The following is a 22781-nucleotide window of genomic DNA, read 5'->3' as shown; positions in this document are numbered from 1 at the left end:
TGTTGGCTTTTTTAGAATTTGTATAGAAAATTGTTGGTTGACAAAATAGACTATTAACTATCTTTTTAATACTTAAAATATTCATTTATATATTTTTAATATTTAAAAATTCAAAATCAACTAAATTTTTGTGTATTAAATCTTTTTATTTGAACTATGTAATATAATAAGTTTGTAAAAATATATATAATAAAACAGGAAAATCACATCATTTTGTAAATTTGTTTCCAATAAAGTCATTTACAGCTCTTTGAACTCTTTTTAGGTTCAGGAGTCTTTTTGTTTGTTATTAAATTTTGACCGACTAATTCTTCATAAATATTTTAGGTGGAAATTTCAAGCACTTTTATAGTTTCTGTGTAGCAGTTTAGGAGTCCTTTTTCAGTTAAAACACTGGAAATATCACATTAGGAAACTTTTGAGCTCGTTGACCTCCTTTTAGATTGAGGTTATAAGAAAATTAACCGATTAATTATTTAAATATTTTAGGTAAATATTTCATTAATTCTTTATAAAAAATTTAGGTAAAAATTTTGAGTACTTTTAACTCCTTTTCTCTAGCCTTTGATTGGAGGGAATAAAAAGAAGAACAATGTCTATTGCCTTGATAGTTATAAGTTTTTTTTTAATGTTGTTTGGGGTATTGGAATCATTAAAAGTCTATTTTTAGATACTAGTTAGTTTGGAAGAAAAATGTTGATGTCGTGGCTCGCTTAAGGAGATAAATTCTCAATCCCTCACTCCTAATCTTTACACAAATAGCCGTTCATATTCACTATTTACTTTTTCTAGCGATATACATAAATTATACATTGATTATACACAATTATACACATATAATATATAAATTATGAATATATTATATCTCAACCGGCTATTTTCAGTTTAAGTGACCGGATAGGCTGCTATTTGGGTTAATTCTTCAAATTAATGTGATCTGAGTCACAAGTCATAACAATTTCTTATATGTTAAAACGTACTTAGAAATTCATGACTATTTTGTTTCACTGGGCCTTTTAGAATTTCAAGTGATTCAATTTCAGTTCTCTAAAAACATTTCAAAAGATTTTAGAAGAATGCATGACATTTCTCCTATTGCTCAACTCTGATGCACGCTCAAAGCCATCAGTCATTTATTAAGAAGCATGGGCAAGAGAATTAGGAAAAAATGACTTAACTAAACTTGATCCTGGGTTAGATAATGGTATTATATTTGAATGCAGAGAAATAATCGAAGAAAAGTTTATAAAATTACATCCTAAAGATTTTATTGCACAATCAAAGTTAAATTTTAAACAAAAGTAAGCATTCAAGATTATATTGCAAAGAGTCGACGTTGGCCGAGCATGATTGTTCTTCGTAGATGGACTTGGAGAAACCGAAAAAATATTTTTATATTATGCATTACTTGTAAATATCAAATTAATAGGCACTATAGTATTTGCAATAGCACCATATAGTGTAGCAACTGCAATTTTACGGGTTATAAGATTAACTCTAGATTTGACATACATCTTCAGACGATTAATAGAACCATCACAAATATGCCAACGCTGAGTGGTGGTGCTAAATTGATAAGAAAAGTAAGACTGCTAATTTAGAATGAAGCACTTATGGCCAATTGTCACACGATTTAAATAGTTGACATGAGCTTTAGAGATATAATGATATATGAACTCTTTGGTGGAAAAGTAATAATTTTGAGAGGTGATTTCATCAAATACTACCAGTAATTTCAAAATCTATAAGAAATGAAACAATAAATACAAGCTTGATAAAATCATACTTGTGGCATCAAATGCAAAAGATTCAATTAACAAAAAAATATGATGGCAGGAAAATATTTTTGTAGATAAATGAAAAGACAAGTTGTACAATATACATGAAAAAAAGTGCTATCTTAGCTAGTGAAAATAAATATGTTAATCAACTAATTAAAATAAGATGTTAATTGCCAAGTTTCAGGATATAACAGAACATTTCTTAGTTTTGATTTTTGAGGGGATGATACCAACAACTATTATCTAGAAGAGTACTTAGATACTTTAATACCACGTAATCTTTCATCAGATATGTTATTGTTAAGTTGCTATTTAATTTTATGTTGTATGTGAATTCATCTATCTAATTTTAAAAATATTATCATACAGGTTCATCCGAAAAGAAATTCGGTACTCTTATACTTTTTGATGACAATAAATAATGCATAAGGGTAAATAATACCTAATGTTGAATTGTACTTTCACAACATATTTTTTCACATGAATTACTATATGATGCACTTTCGAGGGATATATCAATGTCAACAACAAGGCTTAATGACAAAGCAGTTGAAGCCGAAAAAAGGAACATGCACCAAATATATCATCCACAAAGAGTTATTAGATCAGATACAACAACATAATATATCCTCATCCCATACAGTAAAATATCTATTATTACAAATACATGTACATTATAACTAATATAAATAATGTGGCCGTATTAGTTGTTAGAATATAAATGAGGCAAAAAAATAACTACCTTACCCGTGTAAGGAAACAATTTATTAAAAATTATTCTATTCTCTAATTATTACAACAATCTTCACATTAAAGTTATTGTACTTTCTCTCCATTTTTTAAAAAAATTTAAATATATACATATTTTCTTAATAATACATATACAATACATCTTTAAGGAAAAAACGGGGGGCCCAAAAAGTTGGGGCCCCAAGCAATTGCTTTACTGACCTTATATTCGAGCCACCCATGATGCGAGCTAACGCATTATGTATACCTTTTTTTTTTCCATTTTTTCTTTTTTCTTTTTCTAATTTGAGCCTCTGCTCCGATTAAATTTATTACTTGTTGGACTTCATATCACCAATAATGGAGAGAGAAATTCATTTGTAGCTACTCGGTGAAAACTAATGACAACTGGTAGCCACAAAAAAAAGGTATACAATTCATAGCCCAAAAATAATTATAAGGGCTAGCAAGTGAAACCTAGAAAACCAACGAGAAACTTTGACTACTCAATGCAACCATAATAGCTGTTAGCCCAACCTCTAGCCTAACATTCTTTTAAAATTAATGTTAGTAGTTAAACAATTTGAAATCTCGCCAAATCACCCCAAAATCCTTCATATCTAGTGAAATCTCGTAAAAAAACTATCTTTTCAGCCCCAAAATTCCATCAAACCCAATTGTCTTCTCCATAACCACCAAACTTCTTCCTATTATACACAAATTATAATCCCCTTTTTAACTTTTACAAAAAAATTTAAATTTTTAGTGATCCAATTTAAAAAAATATAATATTACATAAGCAAAAATACCCATGATATAAGAAGAAGATGAACAATAAGGTAATGTATAGGTTGTACACGTACTATACGCTTTTTATACCTCGTTGAACAATATATATATTTTTTATACACTTAAAATACACAACAGCTCGGAATACACGAAGAATACGTTGTCAAACTCAGGAAATATTGTATATAAAACTTTTATATACTGTTTAACTATAAATATACATCTTCTATACATATATAACGGTTTATATACAATTTTTATACAAAAATATAATTGCACAATATGTATCAATCCTGTATAAATTATGTATATAATTTGTATATAGTATATATAAATATTTTATAGTATACATACATAATATATACATGATGTATACATATTGTGCAATTATATATACACACTATATAATCATGTATAAAAAATTCAATATACGCTTTGGATATACAAACACGTTCAGATACACTCAATATACATAAAGTGCATTGCCAAACTTAGGATACAATGTATATATAACTTTTATACATATCATAATAATATATATATAATTTTTATACAAAACTACAATACAAATTATCGTATATGTACAACTCTATATATGTGTGTGTATATATATATATATATATATATATATATATATATATATACAAAATTACATATAAGTACCGTCCAGCTTCCTTATTAAACCCAGACCCCACCATCAACACTAACTGTAAAAGATTTTCACTCACAAAACATCAAGAAGAAGAAGAAGAAGAAGAAGAAGAAGAAAAAGAAGAAGCAATCACCTATATGAAAAAATAACCCGTCGATCTACCATAAAATCTCATATCCTCATAAAAATTACCATAACCACTAATAAAACACCAACAGAAATACACAGAGCTTGATTAAAAAATTTCACCTCTTCTACTGCCACTCTAATATCATTACCGTAGTATTAATCAAAGAAATTCTTTTAAGATTTAAATTGAATTTTTGATAACTTTTTTATATACTCAAAAGAAGCTTTTTCATATAAAATGCAAAATAAAAAGAAAGAAAGCTAGATCTGAAGTGAAAAATAGAAAAAAGGAGAATGAATAAAGAAGAGAGAGAATCCGACAAAGAAAGAAAATGGAGAAGAAGACAAAAAAAGAAGATGTGAGGGTTCTAGGAGATAAAAAATCATTCTTGAGAAATGGGATGAAAGAGATAAAGTTAGGTTGGAAATGAAATTTTTTAGTTCAGACAGTAATAGTTGTGCTAGTCGCTATGATTTGATATTAAATTTATTTCACTGGACATTTCGGGTAAAGTGCAAATTTTGGGCTATTAAATTTTTTAGGCGGCCATGAAGTGTTATTTTCTGAATAATATAATGGAGCATGTTTAAAAGTCCAGAAATCTGAATGGCTTTCGTGTAACAAATAGGAACATTTGATTCTAAGAACGCCTTTAACGATTGGAACATCTCAATGTCCTTCGGGTACTATAGTTTTTTATCTTCGGGATCTCCAAACACAAGGAATTTTTAGAAATGAATTAAAAAAAATATACAAAAACAATTAACTAAAGTAAGGTGACTAGTATTCAAGAACGAACAAAAATTGCCTATGAATTCGATGCAAGGGTCGTTTGATCACAAATAGCATCTCTAGCGACAACAGTTCTAACTACAAAGCAATCAACATAAAAAGTAAACTTTGGGGTTAAGTTCTAAAACTCAAATAGGCGCAACTCGATCATTCCCTCTTTCCTTTTAGGAGAATACCATGCTACCACTTTTCCAGACTGTAGAACCCTCAAAGAGTAATTTAAACTGCATATGAAATCCTCCAATTGTAGGCCAGGCCTGCCAACGGGCGTATTGAGCAAAAACTTTGAATCTACTCTAAACACAATTGGCCCAGCGACCTGCATTTGAAACGCAAACATAAAATATAACACCATGGTCAAAAAACATGCATTCACAAAGGCATTGGTGAGGCAACTTCAGCTTTAGACACGCACTCCACTCAAGAGTTAAGATCTACAAGTCCTAAACCACCATTAAGCTTCCTACGTAACAAAGCTAGTTAGTATAAAATCAGTTCTATTTGTTTTGTCCTCCAAATGTGTTTCCTTGCTACAGAAACTCGCATCTAGTATACATTCAAATCACCTCTGTAGACAATGTGACAAACAAATATTTGATAGTTACCTGTTGCTGAAGTATCAATTCGAACCTGGGTGAAGAGCGCACATCTCTTGCATTATCAGCTGATGCTTTTCTGAAGACTTTTGTAACCTGTTTGGCTAACGCTGAAGCAGATGAGATATCTAGACGAGCATCTATCCTGGTGAGGTCTCCGAATGTCTCTTTGAATTTACCATGTTGAAAAGTATAACAAAGTGAACCAAATAAATCAACACCAAAGGGCCTTCTATGCCTAGAATCCGACGGACTACTGCTACCATTGTTGAGCCATGCCTCAAGAGTTCCCCCTATACCAACAAGTTGAAGTACAAGATAAGGCAAGAGACTAGGAAGATAAAGCTACGTTGTGAATGCTGAGAATTTGGAGTAGCACTGCTGGATAGCATCACATATGCACGAAATAGTCACCCCCACCAATTTCATAAGAACTGATGCTGTTAACGTTAAGAAACTTGAAGGAGTTCTACTGATTCAAAGCTCTCATGAGATATTATAAAGTGGTCAGAACTTTTAAAGGAAAATATTGTTCGCTTCTTCAATATTCCAGGAACATGCTCAAGAATTAACCTACCCATCAAAGTCAATTTAGTTACCAAAGTAAAGAAAACAATACTTCTGAAATGCATGTAACAATTATTTTAAAATGTTTCACATTGAGTACAAAATAACTCCACAGAAATAATTGAAACCCCAGATTCTAGCAGAGGCAAGGCAAGAAAGTTCATACAGAGGAAAGGATAATTTCAAACTGTCTATATATTTGATAAACTGACATTTATCTTCTGTGCTGGTAATTTAAATTCTAAGTCCATTGATAATTCAAATTCAGTTAGAAGGTTTAGATATAGATCTTGTATGCATAAAAGATAATCACAGTGTAGTTCAGCAAACAATGTCATAAAAGAATCTGGAAACTACCAAGTTATATCAAATCAATTACACTATAGTTTTTTGTGGCCAGTGAAGTTACCAATAATTCCAGATACTGCTGCATGAGGCTCTCTAAGACGAATATCATAAGAAGGGCGATAAAACCGTCCCTTATCTGTCTCAATAACAACGTCCTCTTTTTTTTCCTCGACTCTCCAGAGATCTTCACTTTTCTCATAAGAAAAGGCAGCTTTTCCACATATTCCTTGCATCAGATTGAGTGGTGGTTCATCGGTAATGTTATCCACAGCCTGAGGATGGCCACCATTTTTGTGTAAACCAAAACGATATCGGAATCCCTTCTCGGAAACCAGCGATGAGCAGTCAAAGGATATTGACTCTGGGACCTCCCAATATCTTCCCTTATGGTCTATGAATAGCTCAGGCCATGCTGCTTCCAAAGTAACGTCGTGCTCAGGAAGCTGCAATGAATTTGGAAGAATAGTGAATCAAACATCACAATAGTAAATGCCCATACGTTGGGAATAATAATTAACCACATAGATGAGCACGCTATGATAGACTCATGCATAGTTACATGTATGTTATGATGTTCAATATTTAACTTCTTTAATAAGTTGGGTATTCTCAAATTTCAGGAAGATTCATCTTTTACAAAGTGAGCTAGGAGAAATAAAACAGGGACCCTTTACCTCTCCTTATCTTATTGTCCTCCGGTGGAAGCAATTTAGGATTTGTTTCTCAGCTGAATTGTTCCAATTCAACAAAGAGGTAACAGATTCCAAGTTGTTTAAACAAAAGTGAGAAAACTAAGCGAAATGTCATTTAGCTTAGTTATACTGGGAAAAGCCCATGTAAGTAAAGTAGCCTTCTAGGTTCCAAAACTCTAAGGAGTTGTTTGGTTCAAATACAATTTATGCATGGATTATAATGTAGGGATTAATAATATAAGGATCAGTAATGCGGGGATTATTTCTTGTTGAGGCGTTTGGTTCATTGTACTAAACTTGGATACACAAGATATCATTTAAAATATTTGTTTATTTTTTAAACGAAAAAATAATGAGTTTACGATTATAGCCTGGGATACTTGACCTTGATAGGCTTCTAGGAAAAAGACAAAAGACAGTTTTTGGTATTTTATCCATGTATAGCTTATAGATGGATTAGTTACTCCATGTTGGTCGTGAGATAAGATAACACACCAATTGCTGTATAATTTTATAAGGGATCAACTATACATGAATAAAAAATAAAAATCAAACGTTGTAAACTATTAGAACTCCTCTATACAATGATTATTTCTCCTTATACATCAAACCAAACGACCCCTAACAGTGTGCTAAAGCCTGGGATAGCAAAGCGATACTAACGCATGTCCTAAACGAGACACAGATCTAGGAACAAAACAGAAAAATAACAACCAACAAAATAGAGGCACAACATTTATTAATACCTACTTTGGATGCACAAACGGGCTTAAAGGATCAAATAAAAAGACCAACAATGCATGCCACAACCTGTCATCTTTACGAAATCTAAAAGCATCAATTTTATTTTATTTTTAAGCTGAAAACCCACCAAGCTTAATCAGGAACTGAATGTTTGAGAAATGGCAAACTTTGGCAATTTTGTCAATTCGTCAATTTGTATCCCAAGATATTATGCACATCAAAATCAGCTTTGTAATGTGGCATTATGACATTATGGGTTTTCATAGGATGTTGACTGCTGTGGATGCAGCACTGCCATCCCTACGATAGTAGTGGACGCACATTAACGAGCAAAAATGCATCTTTAAAGAAAGCATATAAGGAAATAAAAGATAGCATTCCAATAGTAGAGCACCACATGTTGAAGGACTTCAGATTCTTGCCTTATTAAGAAGCATGGCCCTGAAGCGCCGTCCTTTCTTCTCACCATGTTCTTCAGTGCTCAATAACAGAGAAGAAGACGGTGTCAGGGATAGCTGTGAGCACACATTAAAGGCATAAAGTGATTTTTCCAAGAAATGCTTGCCAATGTCTTTTAATACTGGCAGCTCCCACTCATCCACACTGGATATCTCTGCTTTAATGTCAGATAACAATTTCTTTGGCCGAAACTGACCTATGAATCCAATCCACCTATGAAGATAAATCACAGATAAATAGTTCATCTATCTTGTATATAAAGAGGGGGCAATATAAAGGGAGAAAGCAACAAATTGGGGAGCAAAAATAGTCAGTAGAGCCTATTTGACCAGTATGGTTGTCCAAGCACAAAATAAGCAATCAGCTATGAAAGACGTGAAGATTTTAAAAATATTTCTAGCTGGAAGACAAAGTCAAAAGTGCTAACATTTGAAGCAAAACATCTAATGGATAAAGAACTTTGGGAAAAAGCATATTACTTCCCTACTGTTTCCAGAATGTTGACAAGAGTGGATTGCTCTAGTGGTGAACACCCTCCACTTCCAACCAAGAGGTTGTGAGTTCGAGTCACCCCAAGAGCAAGGTGGGGAGTTCTTGGAGGGAGGGAGCTGAGGGTTTATCGGAAACAGCCTCTCTACCCCAGGATAGGGGTAAGGTCTGCGTACACACTACCCTCCCCAGACCCCACTAGTGGGATTATACTGGGTTGTTGTTGTTGTTGTTGTTTCCAGAATGTGCACTTTATCTCGCTGTGGTGTGGAAATTAGCTGAAAACTCTCTTCTACTTGAGAAACAAAGCTTTTTGCCCCACCACCAAGTACATTGCGTTACACACTCATTTTTTACTCAGAAAAATTATTTGATAAAAATCCATCCATTTCAAGTATAAGAACTTTGTGTATTTAAACAATAAATGGATTTTTTTCCCAATCAACAAAATTTTGTTTAGTATTTTAGACAGCTTGGTGTCCTTGAAGATATATGTGCAGTTGCAAAACTAAATACAAGATCAGTAGTTCAACTTCAAGATCATCAATATTTTGCCACCTAGACAAATCGAATTCAACAACTATTCTGTACATGTTCAATTTTATTTTTTCTTATACAGGAAACATTTATAGAAGTAAACGTGATTTTTTTTTTTTAAAGTGGTGGCCGGACCATCTTGCGCATATTTTTTAAAGAGAGAACAGAAATAATTCGCAGTTATTGTAGACAACATTTTGAATCAAATTGAAATTCACTACATCATCTTGAGAAATCAAAGAAGCAAGGATTTCAAGAGTTACAACTTCATCAGCATGTGTCGAAAATTGTAAGTAGTAGTTATATTACCAGTTAGAAGTGGTAGCTTTAAACAAAAGGGACTGAAGAGCAAAAGAGCCCAATTCCTTATTGGGAGTTGGAGAATAAGAGGGAATGATTCCCAGAGGAAACCCATTTCCGAGCAGAGAGAGTTGTTGGATTCGGAGGGCTCTGCTGGCCTTGCTGCCATCGAGCGGTTTGGGCTCTCCAGGAATGGACCGGGCCGTCGCGTCTAGGGCATTTGGTGTAGATATGTTGAGGTCCCAAAACGCTGCGTCCATCGCCGTCCTCATATTCGCCATTTTCTTCACGCCGGCGAAAACGAGGTTGAGGTTGAGGTTGAGGTGGGGGGAGTGTGGATGTTTTCCTTATCTGTAACTGTCGCTCTATTTTTGGAAGGACTCGACTACTACCAAAGGAGGGTTTTGAATCTGGGGTTTAGCCGTTTCTTGGGTTTGCCTTCTCTTTTTTTCTTTCTTATTTTTTCCATTCTTAATTATGTATATCTACCTTCTGACTAATGCCATTTTTTTTTTTTTTTTGGGGGCAAGAAGGAAACCGCTGCTACAATCTCTGTCACAGCCTCTGTTCTCAAATCATCCTCCAAACCAATTGAACAACCCCGAAGGGTAATGCAATTTACTTTTGCTAACGTGAAAATTTTATTTTATGGCTCACGCACAATAGTTATGTGAGGTTTTTTTGTCTCGCAATAATGTGGACCTAAATATGTAGGAATTGAACACGTTATATTGTGAGACAAAATATAGACTCACATAACTAGTTTATTGGAGCAGAGTTTACCCACAATGTATCCGAAGGCTAGCGGCCGCGAGTTACAAATTTTTTTCTCTTTCGTTATAAAAATAAATCTTGTCTTGTACGTCGCAAATAACTTTCACAATGTTTCCATCTTGAATTGCTCGTCCTATATGCGTCAGAACATAAACTTTCTTTGAAGCATTTGACTATAGGTTACATCACATTATTATCCAGTTTATCCGAAAAATTAGATAGAATTAAATTTGTATATAGTTCTAAGGATATGTGATATAGTTTGATACAAATCATATAGAGAAATAGAAATACGTGTATTCTTGACTATGAGAATGAGAATAGTGATAAAAAGAACGAATAAGATAAAGGAAAATAAACAGGGAATATCTTTCAATATGAGAAGAAAATATTTGGTTGCAATCTGTCCCTGCCCTCTGTGCTTACAATGATTCCCCCTTTGTAATAGATGGATCTTACTTTATTTATAATAAAATAATATACAGTGGAGAACTCATGCTAAATTGTCTCTTCCTCGATTCCTGCCAAGATTCTCTCCCCTAGTGCGGTTGCAACGGCTCCTGTCTCCGAGCTTGATATCGGCTCGAGCTCGGTATTGGGTCGAGCCCTCGGCCTTGAGTTCGAGTTCGACATTCGGGGTGAGTGCCAATTGGTTTGTGCATCTCCGACAACTTTCTCGTTGCCTTGCGGTTCGATTTGGTCATGGACTTGATAATGATACCGAGCCGATTCCTCGATCGGTCTTGGAGCTCGAGGCTTGTTTGTACTATCCTCGGAACTCGTATCGAGCTCTCACTTCGATCGTTTACCGTTCGAACTCGATCAAACGTACGGAGGCCGAAATCTATTTCGACCGTATACATATAGTCCTCTCGTTTCTTAGAAACGGATGTGGTGAGAAATGATATGATTTCCCAACAGCTCGATCAGATATATACTGACATTTACATCGATCTCGACCATGACGTATGTGATAGTTGTCCCATCGGTTCGGTTTTACCAGGGCATTTAATGTGTCAGACGGCGGTCGGCCACCTCTGATATTGAACTGTCATTGCTTCAATCTATAATAGCCTTTCCTTCCATCATTCATCCTTTACGTCTTCAATCTTCCAATTTTTCTAAGTTCCTTTTCGTCTCTTCTGAGTTTTCTGCATGTAAATCTGTGAGTTTTACTGCAAACTCTTCCTTAAAAGACTAAATACTTCCGTTCTTTATTTACAAAATTTTAAATGGCAAAAACGTCTAAAATTGTTCCGCAAAAAGAGACTGCTTCCTCATCTCGACCTTCTGGTGGCGAGGATGTGGAAGAGCCCCACCCTGGGGAATTCGTTCTGGTAGGGTGTTCGACTGAAGGCGATTTTAAAATTGAAAAGCCTTCTTCGATACCGGGTCGGTGTGAGCCGATGTCGAGGTATCAACGTTCAATTACCGAAAGAGTGCTCGATAAAGTCATACAAGAATGCAACTGGGATAATAAACTCGTAGTAATTCCATCGCCTGATGAATCAATTATTACTCACGTTGAAGGTTTTTTAAGTGTTTACACTTATCCTTTCACGTTGGAACCTTTAGACCCTGTCATCGTTGCCTTTTGTAAGAGGTACGATGTGACCCTCGGCCAAATTCACCCTTTCTTTTGGAGGATAGTGATTCTTCTTCGATTTTTCTCGAGCAAGGTCGGGGGCGTATCTTCACCCTTGATCATCTTATGTGCCTTTGCAGTCCCCGACTTTATCGATGACGGTTGATCAAGCTTGCTCACCGAGCAACCAAAGCGCTATTCTCGAGCATAGACGAGACCCGAGATCGGAGTTGGATGGGCCGTTTTATTCGAATCAAAACCTCGGACCTGATCCATGCCGATGACTTGCCATTTCCTGAGAAATAGAATATGAGCCGTGAGTGAACGTTTCTCTTTGCCCGTTTTGATTTTGTGAATGCCTTTTATTTTGTTGATCCATTTTTCTTTCTATATCACAACCGTAGCTCGAATGCCGGAACCGATCCCGGATCTTAGACAATGGGTCGAAAGTCTGGTGTTGCAGAGACCGTACTCCGAGCGTGCTTGGGTCGAATTATCAAAGGGTCGATGGGAGGCCCGCAGTCATGGTAAATCTTTTGTCGATTTGTCTCTTCATCGGTTTGTATGGTAAATCTCCCTCTTCCCTTTTGTAGGACTCGGGAAAGATGTAGTCATGAGGCCCCTATCTGGTGGTGAAGAAGTTCCTGTCCTGAAGCAGGTAAAAGAAAGGAAGAGAAAAGACGTATCAGACCCCCCGAGCTTGGAGAAGAAGAAACCGGCTATGAGATCCCGAAAGCCGAAGGGGGGCTCTGATGTTATGACTTCGGAAGTGGCCCACCATTTAAGGGACGAGCCCGAAGAAGGAGAGGAGAATTTAGCCTGCGTACGGGCTAATGTTGTGATTCAACAGTCTTCCAATTTGGTGGAAGCAAATCAGGGAGCCTTGGCCATAATCCTAGAACAAGAAGAAGCCTAGATTATCCCTTCTCGAACTAAGATGATTGAAAGGGACACCGAGGGTGGAGCTTCTCGGGCAGTAAAAGATATTTCAAGGGATGAGTTTGGGATAGTTGACCTTGGCGGATCCCCTCAGATTTCAGATGCCATGATTCGAGAGGCCATCATGTTGGAGGATCGGTCCTATGAGGGTATTCAGGAGTCGGCCGATATCCATAGTTTTCTGGAGGGGCTCGAGTCAGGTGCCTCGGATGAGGTTACCGGTTTTGGTGGAATATTGGTACCCAAAAAAGCATCGTGGTCGGGTTCTACCGAGCCCTCATCGATTCATAAACTGGTGGACCGATTTCTAGCCCCGAACATCGATCCCGATCGAAGGCGGAAGATAGTGCTCTCCGTACCTACGGATACCCAAATTTTTTCTTCCCCTGTGGGGATTTCCAGCTACCTACGGTCCTTGATGATCGAAGAAGATCAATCAGTGATGAATGCGGTGGGGCCCGCCTGTCTCTTCAACGAGGCCCAATATGCTTTGAATCGGGTAACTCTGATGGCGTTTTCGTTGCTTCTTTTGCACATAGAGTTGTAGGTAATTCTAATGTTTCTTCTTTTGTTTGCAGGCTTCGATGTTGCATCACGAGGCCTTTCTTCGAATCCGGTAGGAGCATGATGCCAAGGTTCGAAGCCTCACTAAGAAGAGTGACTCGTACAAGCTCCTTAGTGAAAAACTTCGAGCAAATTTGAAAGCGGTTCGGGAAGAGCATGAGGAGATGGCTGAGCAGGTATTTCGAATGTTCCGTGATAGTGAAGATGAAAAAGAGATAACCACTAACGATCCGATTCTGCAGGTTCGGCAGAGGATCGAGCAGATTGGACTGCTTAACTCACACGTAGATGCGCTACTCGCCGAGGCAGAAGAATTAAAAAAGTGTATGGATATCCTTGCCTCGAAAAAGGAAGTCGTCGAATCTCAGTTGGAGCTGTCTGATGCCCAACTTTGATCTACGAAAGAAAATGCTTCGGGGTTGATCGAAAAGATGAAAGAGCTTCAGCATCGGTTGGATTTGGCCACTTCAGATAAATAAGATTTGGCCAAAGAACTTGAGGTGGCTAGATATGAGGTGATCGAGCCCAATAAAAGAGCTGATGCCAAAGTGGCTCAGTTCAGGATCAATGTCGAGGTTAACCAAGCCAAAGTTGAGAGCATGGTCGAATATGCAAAGTGGCAAGCTCGGAGAGAGGCTCTCGAGGAGGTTAGAGCTCAGGGCTTCGATATTGGGGCCGAGAATGAAGTCGCCAGGGCGGAGGAGAACAAAACTCGGAGGTCGGCCTTTACTGAGGAGGACTCCGATGACTCGGGGGAGTCTGAATATGAGGACGATGCCGAGAATACGGCCTCCGATAAAGATTAAGTCATTTAAGGCCTTAGGTCGTTTGCTGCGTTCTTTTGATATCGCTTTTGGTTTTTTGTATAAAGAACTTCCTTTTGGCAAAGTAGCCGCCTCTGTACAAAAAATTTGTAAATATAAATCTTTCTTCCTTTTGAAGTAAAATAGCCTTTCAAACTAAATAGATAGTTTGAATTTTAATCTTTGTTGCCTTCGGGCCTTGTGGGAAGTCCCCTTTGCTTTATCGGGCTCGAACATCCTTCAGTTTAAATAGTCAAGTGTTCGTTTGAATTCAAAGAAATGAGTAGTTTTGCTCAAAATAATGTAGCCCATAGGCGTAATGGTCATAGTAGCTCGTAGGCTTGATGGTCGAGTGAGTAATTTCTCGAACTCGAAATAAAAGTAGCCCGTAGGCTTAGCAGTCGAGTGAATGATTCGAACTCGATGCAATGTAGCCCGTAGGCGTAATAGTCGAGTGAGTACTTGCTCGAACTCGAAATAAAAGTAGCCCGTATGCGTAATGGTCAAAGTAGCCCGTAGGCTTAATGGTCGAGTGAATGCTTGCTCGAACTCTAAAGAAAAGTAGCCCGTAGGCTTAGCAGTCGAGTGAATGATTCTAACTCGATGCAACGTAGCCTGTAGACGTAATAGTCAAAGTAGCCCGTAGGCTTAGTAGTCGAGTGAATGATTCGAACTCGAAATAATGTAGCCCGTAGGCGTAATGTTCAAAGTAGCCCGTAGGCTTAATGGTCGAGTGAGTGATTGCTCGAACGCAAAATAAAAGTAGCCCGTAGGCTTAACAGTCGAGTGAATGGTTCAAACTCGATGCAATGTAGCCCGTAGGCATAATAGTCGAGTGAGTATTTGCTCTAACTCGAAATAAAAGTAGCCCGTAGGCTTAGTAGTCGAGTGAATGATTCGAACTCGAAATAATGTAGCATGTAGGCGTAATGTTCAAAGTAGCCCGTAGGCTTAATGGTCGAGTGAGTGATTGCTCGAACTCGAAATAAAAGTGGCCCGTAGGCTTAGCAGTCGAGTGGATGATTCGAACTCGATGCAATGTAGCCCGTAGGCATAATAGTCGAGTGAGTGCTTGCTCGAACTCGAAATAAAAGTAGCTCGTAGGCATAGTAGTCGAGTGAATGATTCGAACTCGAAATAATGTAGTCCGTAGGCGTAATGGTCGAGTGAGCGCTTGCTCAAACTCAATCCTGTTTGCATAATAAATCTTGAACATAGAATATCGGTAAAGAAGAGGGCTTTATTTGCAAGTCATTATACATGTGTTCGTATTTTGCGTCAGGGCTCGGGCCAACTACATAAGCATGGTTCGTTTTGACCATTTGGCTCTTACAACGTTTTGTGTTGAGACACTATTTGTCATGAAACAATGAAGTAACTTCCTTTGCACCAAACTTGGTAATCATCATAGATGCGTTCAATGATAAAGCCCCCTAGTATACGAGGTTGATTTTAAAGAGGCCTCGGATACTCAGCAGTAGTATCATTTCCGCTATATGGCTGGTATCGATCTCTGGCCTACTTTTGCTTGGTAGTTCTTTTCGTAACGGACCTAGAAATCAACTGGTCATCTTCGACTCTTATTTTGGATAGATATCGATTGTGCACATCGGCCCAAGTAATAGCTGGACACTCGATCAGATTTTGCTTCAGCCGCCGTGAAGCCATTGAGCTCCGCTCGTTTAGACCTTGAGTGAAAGCTTGAACAACCCAATCGTCTGTGACTGGTGGCAGATCCATTTGTTCCATTTGAAAACGAGATACGAACTCCCTTAGCATCTCGTTATCCTTTTGTATTATCTTGAACATGTCCGACTTTCTGGTTTCGACCTTTTACGGCTCCGACATGTGGTTTTACGAAGCAATCTACAAGCATAGCAAAATCCACTTTTTTCCAGTTCGGAACGTTGGTTCACCTCAAGAGCCACTTATGAATTGACATCTAGCGGTACTTCGACTCGAGCTTCGGTAACATCGTTAATTCGCCTTCCGACCCTGGGTGTCAAGTTGTTGGTTTCATCTTGAAGGCCGGCTTCGTGGTCGATAGGTAAAGCAATCAATCGAGGGTTTGCCATTGCTGATTCGGAGTTGTAAACTGGTGCGTATTGCGGATTTGTATCAAACAACCACTGTTATCCTTAGCCCCACGGTGGGCGCCAAACTGTTTACCCGAAAAATTAGATAGAGTTAAATTTGTATATGGTTCTAAGGATATGTGATATAGTTTGATACAAATAGTATACAGAAATAGAAATATGTGTATTCTTGACTATGATAATGAGAATAGTGATAAGAAGAACGAATAAGATAAAGAAAAATAAACACAAGGGGATATCTTTCAATATGAGAAGAAAATATCTGGTTGCAATCTGTCCCTGCCCTCTGTGCTTACAATGATTCCCCCTTTGCAGTAGATGGATCTTACTTTATTTATAATAAAATAATATATAGTGGAGAACCCATGATGAATTGTCTCTTCCTCGATTCCTGCCAAGATTCTCTTCCCTAGTGTGGTTGCAACGGCTCCTGTCTCCGAGCTCGATATCGGCTCGAGCTCGGTATTGGGTCGAGTCCTCGGCCTTGAGTTCGAGTTCGACATTCGGGGTGAGTGCCAATTGGTCTGTGTATATCCGACAACCTTCTCGTTGCCTTGCGGTCCGATTTGGTCATGGGCTTGATAATGATACCGAGCCGATTCCTCGATCGATCTTGGAGCTCGAGGCTTGTTTGTACTATCCTCGGAACTCGTATCGAGCTCTCACTTCGATCGCTTACCATTCGAACTCGATCAAACTTACGGAGGCCGAAATCTATTTCGACCGTATACATATCCTATAATTTAGAATATGTTGACTTAATTCATTAGGTACTTATTTTCTTATGCTTATTGTATATGTCAAAATCTGCCTTAGTGGGATTTAACATGGAACGATATCGTGAAAAGTGATATGGTCGAGGTCGACTAGTAGATAATAGGACTCGTAGCCGAGCAGTTAATAACGGCCGAGGTCGAGTATCAAGAGCAGTGCTAACGACTAAGTTTTGTAATAGGATATTCAAGAGAATATTTCATTGAATATTCTTGGTGTCTGTACTTTTAGAGTTGACTAGGGTATCTCCCATATAAATAAAAAAAGAGATAGGGGGAAAGGGGCATGGAACATTCTCTGATAAGAACACTTTTTGAGAAGAAGACCTTCTCTCTAGAAAAGATACAAACACTACCTTTATGAAAAGATTCGATTATATATTATTCCACACTTTTCCATCAGATCCGAGAATAGTTCCAATATTATAACATTTGCCTATTACTCATCATTGTTTGAAGGAGGATTCATCCACCCCTTTCAATATTGGGTGAATCATTCTCCTTATTTACGTTAATGCCATTTATTATTATTTATTGCTTGAAATTCTTCCATCATTAATAATCTTGAAATATTGAATGTACACAACATTTAATCCTCCACCAACACTCTTCGGTTTTATTTGAGTTGACTAGTTATAAATCTGGGTATATTATTATTAACTAGGTTTAATCTCTTTTTATATAAAATTAATTAGTTTAATCAAAGGTTTATATTTTTTGGTCAAACACTTATTTAGTTAAATCAATTCATGTGCATATATCTTGCTTTGAAATTTTATGTAATGTTGAATATATTTTCTATATCTTTCATTTTTTTGAATGTTATTTTATTCTTATAACAACTATTAAAAACAAAATATTCATAGGACTCACGTCTTATGCCTCGAGTAAAATCTCGTCCTAAGTTAACACCTTTAAATTATCGGAACCTCTTGTCTAAAGTTAGAAAACTAGATAGACGTTAAGGTAGAGAACAAAGCTAAAAGATTTCTTTTTTCATCGTCGAATGTATTATTATTCGCGACCCATGACGCTATTTATAACATCACTCCGTTCCCTCTAAATTTTAATTTTGAGTTATTTGTTAAATAAACGGATAAATTCATAGTTCTAAAAAGGTTGTTCTCCAATACAATCATATTTGAAGCGTGACTAAAAATTTATGGAATCTTATTCACAATTCCCTCATAATTAGCATCATCTAACTATATTGTACTCATTCTCCTCCATTATAATCATTGACCCAGTCGACGAACCAAAGGAGTCCTTCTAGAGATTTGAGAATTCTTTTAGAAAGCATTATTCTTCAATGTCTTCATCAGCTACTTTGAGCACTTTGAGATAATTTTGCTATTTACCTTCTACCATATAGTATAGAGTAAAGGAGTCACAAACTCAGAATGCGTATGTATTTTAAAAAAGTAGGGGTAACTTGGTGCACAAAGCATCTCGTATTCATTTAGGGTCCGAAAAATGGCCGTACTTTAAGGATGTAATATAGACAGTCTATCGTAGTGCAAGCATTAGTGACCGCTTTCACGGCTCGAACATATGAAAAACAATTTTTTGTCTTTTGCTTTTTTCTAATAAAGCAGGCACTCGCGGAAAGCAACAATAACTTAGGTGAATAGTCAAATACCACTCCTTTGACAGTTGAATATTATACAACGTACTTGATATTGCCCCAAAGAACTAAATTCTACTGCGATTTTACGAAGTTGGTTTTGTACTCATGTCATATAACTTGATTTGCTTTGTAGTCCTAGATATACTTTGGCAAGTGCATGTATATATTATGCTTAAAGCAACAACAAATATCATTTGTCTTGACTTACAATGATTAAATTTTGAATTCAGCTTGTTGTCTCTCTTTTCTTGTGGTGGAAATCTAACCATTAGAGAAACACATTGAACCTCATACGAAAATGAAATATATCCTTAAACAAAAGTGCATCTTAATTAGGTACCAAACTTGGCATGTACATATATGATGCGTGTAAGCAATTGAGAAAGAAAAAAAAGGGACCCAATTAGTTCATCAGTTGATGCATAAATTCTGGACAATTTCAAACACAAATTAAAGCAACTTTGAGTCTTTGATAACTTGTTGAATAGAATTTGCAACCCAACTAGGATATAAACAATTCCAACTATCAAATTTCAAATGAAAGCTTTCTGAGCTTCACTTTGGCATACTCAATGAATTGAGAAACAAATGTCATTTAATTCAATGCTCTTGTGAATCTTTGAAAACGAAAGAAAGATGAGCTTTCCCCGATTTCAAGAATTCTTAAGTACTCTGCCAATAAAGCATGTAATAATTATTACTCCTTTCTTTCAGAATATTAGTAGTTATTTTAATAAAACTGAATTTGTATAAAAATAATATGAATCCGGTACAATAATAAACAAATAGAACAATCCTAAGTAGAAAGGAAAACGATTAACCATTGATGCCTTAATTAAACCAGGATAGAATCATCACTCAGTGAAAGTACATGGGCAATTCCAAAGAGGGGCCTTTTGATAAAGTAAAAGTTATGATGGGATTACGAATTAGATCCTTTTCTAAACCTAGGAATATATATATCCTTAACCTCTTTTCTAAAAGCCTAAAAGGTAAAGAAAACCTTTGTCCATTTTCTTCTTTCTTTTGTGTTTAAATGAATCCATGAAAAATGAAATTTTGATGCCGAAAAGAGGCTTAAAACGCCTCAATAACAATTTCAACGTCTAATATATACTTTGCCAAATATCTTGAGATTGTTAGAAATACTTAACCATTGAAATATTTTGCAACATGTTGAAATTACACTAGAATATAATATTAAAATGCTATAACAAGATCGATATTATTACGTAAGATATCCAAAGAGCAAACTAAAGTTTGAAAACATCTTAACCACAAAAAGACCATGATTTAATCATCCTTGATTTTACCACAGCTAATCCTCTGTTAAAAAGTAATGCACAGCAAAATAATCTTATTTACGATAACTATTTGCAACGAGAAGAACGACAAACAGTGGTGGGAAAAATAATGTATATAATACAATAGCAACAACTCTTGAAATAATGATCAAAAGGAAAAATCAATTTGAAACAGAAAATAAAGTTTAAAAAAACCACACAATTTCATATTCAAAATAACAGAACTGTGATTATAAGTCGATAGTGATTGACTTGTGCAAAATACTGCTATATGACTTGCGACAAACCAAATCTTACCCATCCATTTTAATTTACAGATATTAGCTTCACAACTTCAAAGAATGGGCATATCATGATGTGTACGTAGTAGTTTTTCTAACAAATTAAAGCCTCCCATGCCAGTTTGTTAGTGCTTATGTCCTACAAGAGGCGGAGTCAAGATTTAAACTTTATGGGTTCTAAATTATAGAATAACGACATAAGGTGTTAGTAATTGGATTCTGAATTTCATTTTATACATATTTAAAGTTAATTTCTTAATACATATAGAGTTAGGACAAAAGTTATTGGGTTCGACCGAACCTGTACTTCGGCTTCTAGCTCCGCCCCGTGTCCTACTTCCTTAAGAGTTCCAAAGGCAAATTCCAGGTGAGGTTCCTATTTAATCAATCGATGTTCTTTAATTGGGAGAATCGAACTTTTACACCTGCTCAAATGTAAGAGAAGTTATTTCCACCATTGAACATTGGACATTTGAAAATGCCTAAAGATCCCCTTTCATAGGAGAATTTTCTTTTCCCTATCTTGATGTGACTGAAAATCAACAATTCCTTCATCGTTTTACTTATAACAAAGTTGAACAAAACAAAAGAAGAAAAATAAAAAGGAAATTGTTCTTTTCAAGCGCAATCTTTAAAGTACTCATGCTAGACCATAAAGCCAAGTTATTAGCACTATCATATAAGATAACATATGGAATTAAACTTACCACTAAAGTTATAAAAGACCACAATAAACAATGGAGTAACATTTAGGCTTTAGCAACAAGAGTTAATTTCTAAAACATGACAGCAATCAACAGAAAATGACTTATCACCAGCTCAAGATTGCAACAACAAACACATGCCTAAGGACAAAAGCCATAAAACATGTATTAAGAACAAAATCATGATCAGCCGGTTATAATTTCATAAATAAAAACTCACCCTCTTCCATTATTTTATAAACCAAAAGACTTCTTCCCCTTCAAAACTATAAATATATACCCTCTTTGGGAGAAAACAAGAAAGACATGTCATACCAAACAACCACAAAATGAAGCCTCTTTCCTCTTTCTTCCTACCTCTGTCCCTATTTCTCTCCTTATTTTTCCTAATATTCCATAGCTCAAAAGGCCAAAGTACTTTAATCCAAAACACTTGCAAAACATGTTCAAAAGATGATCCAAATATTAAGTTTGGTTTTTGCACTTCATCTCTACAAGCTGCTCCGGCCAGTCAATGTGCTACTCTACGTGGACTCGGGATGATTTCGATTAGGTTAATTCGATACAACGTTACTGATACGAGGTGTCATATTAAGATTTTAATGAAGGAAAAGAAGTTGGATCCTTATATAAGAAGGTGTTTGAGTGATTGTTTTGATCTTTATTCAGACGCTATCCCGTCTATCAAGCTTGCTATGAAGAGTTATAACGCGAAGAAATATTATGATGCTAACATACAAATAAGTTCAATTATGGATGCTACCACGACATGTGAAGATGGATTTAAAGAGAAAGATGGTGTTGTGTCACCATTAACAAAGAGAAATGAAATTACTTTTCAGTTGTCTGCAGTGGCACTTTCTGTTATGAATCTTATTAAGAATAATGGGTCAATTGGTTGATATTATATTCAAGAATACTCCTATTTCTTGGTTCTTCCTTCTTAATTTTGAATGTTAATATTCGTCTATGTTAGATTTTCCTTTCATGAGGTAGCTTCTCTATCTTTCTTCTCCTTTTTTTTTGGGTGGTCTTTCCTTGAACTTCTGTACTTAAACTATTTGTTTATCTCTCCTATATTGGATATCTTAGTTGTTTATCTAAGAAAAATTGCAAGAATCAGTTAAGTTTGGTGATATTATGATAAATTTAATTTATTTGATGTTGTAAGGTAGTAGAGTAGTATTTTAGGATTTAACTTATAGTATGCACTGATTGTGAAAAAATAAATTCACTGTCATTGTATTTTAACTTTTTTTAGGAGGTAATCTAACTTATTTACTAGGTTGCTAATCTCACTTTTGTGGATGATTTAGCTATATTGTGTAGTTGATTAAAAATTATTTAATAGTGTCAGCGTATAAAATTAAACTATAGTTTGAACTATTTTTTTTTTCCTCCTTTAGTTTAAGTAAAGCCTGCACAAGGTAAGAGTAAGGTTTGAGTACATACAATTCTTTTCAAACTTCACTTGTGAGATTACAGTATATTATTGTCGTTGTAGTTTGAGCAAAAGATTTTGTTTTAAGAGTGCTCCGTTAGTAAACTTGTTATCATAAGAACTTCTGCCAAAATTTTGACAAAATTTAAAATGAAAGTTGTTATAGGAAAGAAGATTCTAAATAAACTATTATGCTATTTAGTAATGTTTCCATTTAAAAAAAATAATTTTTTTAGTAAAGGAATTTTGGATGACTTAAGGCCTAAAATGTCACAATGTCATCTC

General features: G+C 35.9%; 2 protein-coding genes across 2 annotated transcripts; one reads left to right on the top strand and one right to left on the bottom strand.

Moving 5' to 3' along the window:
* Nucleotides 1-4843: 4843 nt before the first annotated feature.
* LOC104106565 (protein TRIGALACTOSYLDIACYLGLYCEROL 4, chloroplastic) lies at nucleotides 4844-10055 on the bottom strand. The gene is made up of 5 exons (XM_009615134.4): nucleotides 9615-10055; nucleotides 8243-8492; nucleotides 6446-6827; nucleotides 5479-5762; nucleotides 4844-5192 (listed from the first exon to the last, which is right to left on the bottom strand). The coding sequence occupies exons 1-5, from the start codon at nucleotides 9884-9886 to the stop codon at nucleotides 4995-4997; spliced, it is 1386 nt and encodes a 461-aa protein (XP_009613429.1). The 5' UTR covers nucleotides 9887-10055; the 3' UTR covers nucleotides 4844-4994.
* An 11247-nt stretch (nucleotides 10056-21302) lies between these two features.
* On the top strand, nucleotides 21303-22217 carry LOC104106564 (putative invertase inhibitor). Its single transcript, XM_009615133.4, has one exon. It carries the CDS (start codon nucleotides 21385-21387, stop codon nucleotides 21955-21957), a length of 573 nt encoding a protein of 190 aa, XP_009613428.1. The 5' UTR covers nucleotides 21303-21384; the 3' UTR covers nucleotides 21958-22217.
* Nucleotides 22218-22781: the final 564 nt, after the last annotated feature.

Source organism: Nicotiana tomentosiformis, chromosome 1 (assembly GCF_000390325.3).
Source record: "Nicotiana tomentosiformis chromosome 1, ASM39032v3, whole genome shotgun sequence".
Taxonomy (NCBI): domain Eukaryota; kingdom Viridiplantae; phylum Streptophyta; class Magnoliopsida; order Solanales; family Solanaceae; genus Nicotiana; species Nicotiana tomentosiformis.
The sequence above is the reverse complement of the archived record's forward strand: the minus strand, read 5'-3'. Positions and strand labels throughout refer to the sequence as shown.

What these genes read in the sequence shown, in the direction of transcription:
- LOC104106564 (XM_009615133.4), top strand. Translation starts at nt 21,385, where the DNA reads ATGAAGCCTCTTTCCTCTTTCTTCCTACCTCTGTCCCTATTTCTCTCC.
- LOC104106565 (XM_009615134.4), bottom strand. Translation starts at nt 9,886, where the DNA reads ATGGCGAATATGAGGACGGCGATGGACGCAGCGTTTTGGGACCTCAAC. An exon ending in AAAGCTACCACTTCTAACTG is followed by an intron (nt 8,493 to 9,614) that starts GTAATATAACTA and finishes TTATCTTCATAG; the next exon opens with GTGGATTGGATTCATAGGTC. An exon ending in AATTGATACTTCAGCAACAG is followed by an intron (nt 5,193 to 5,478) that starts GTAACTATCAAA and finishes TTTCAAATGCAG; the next exon opens with GTCGCTGGGCCAATTGTGTT.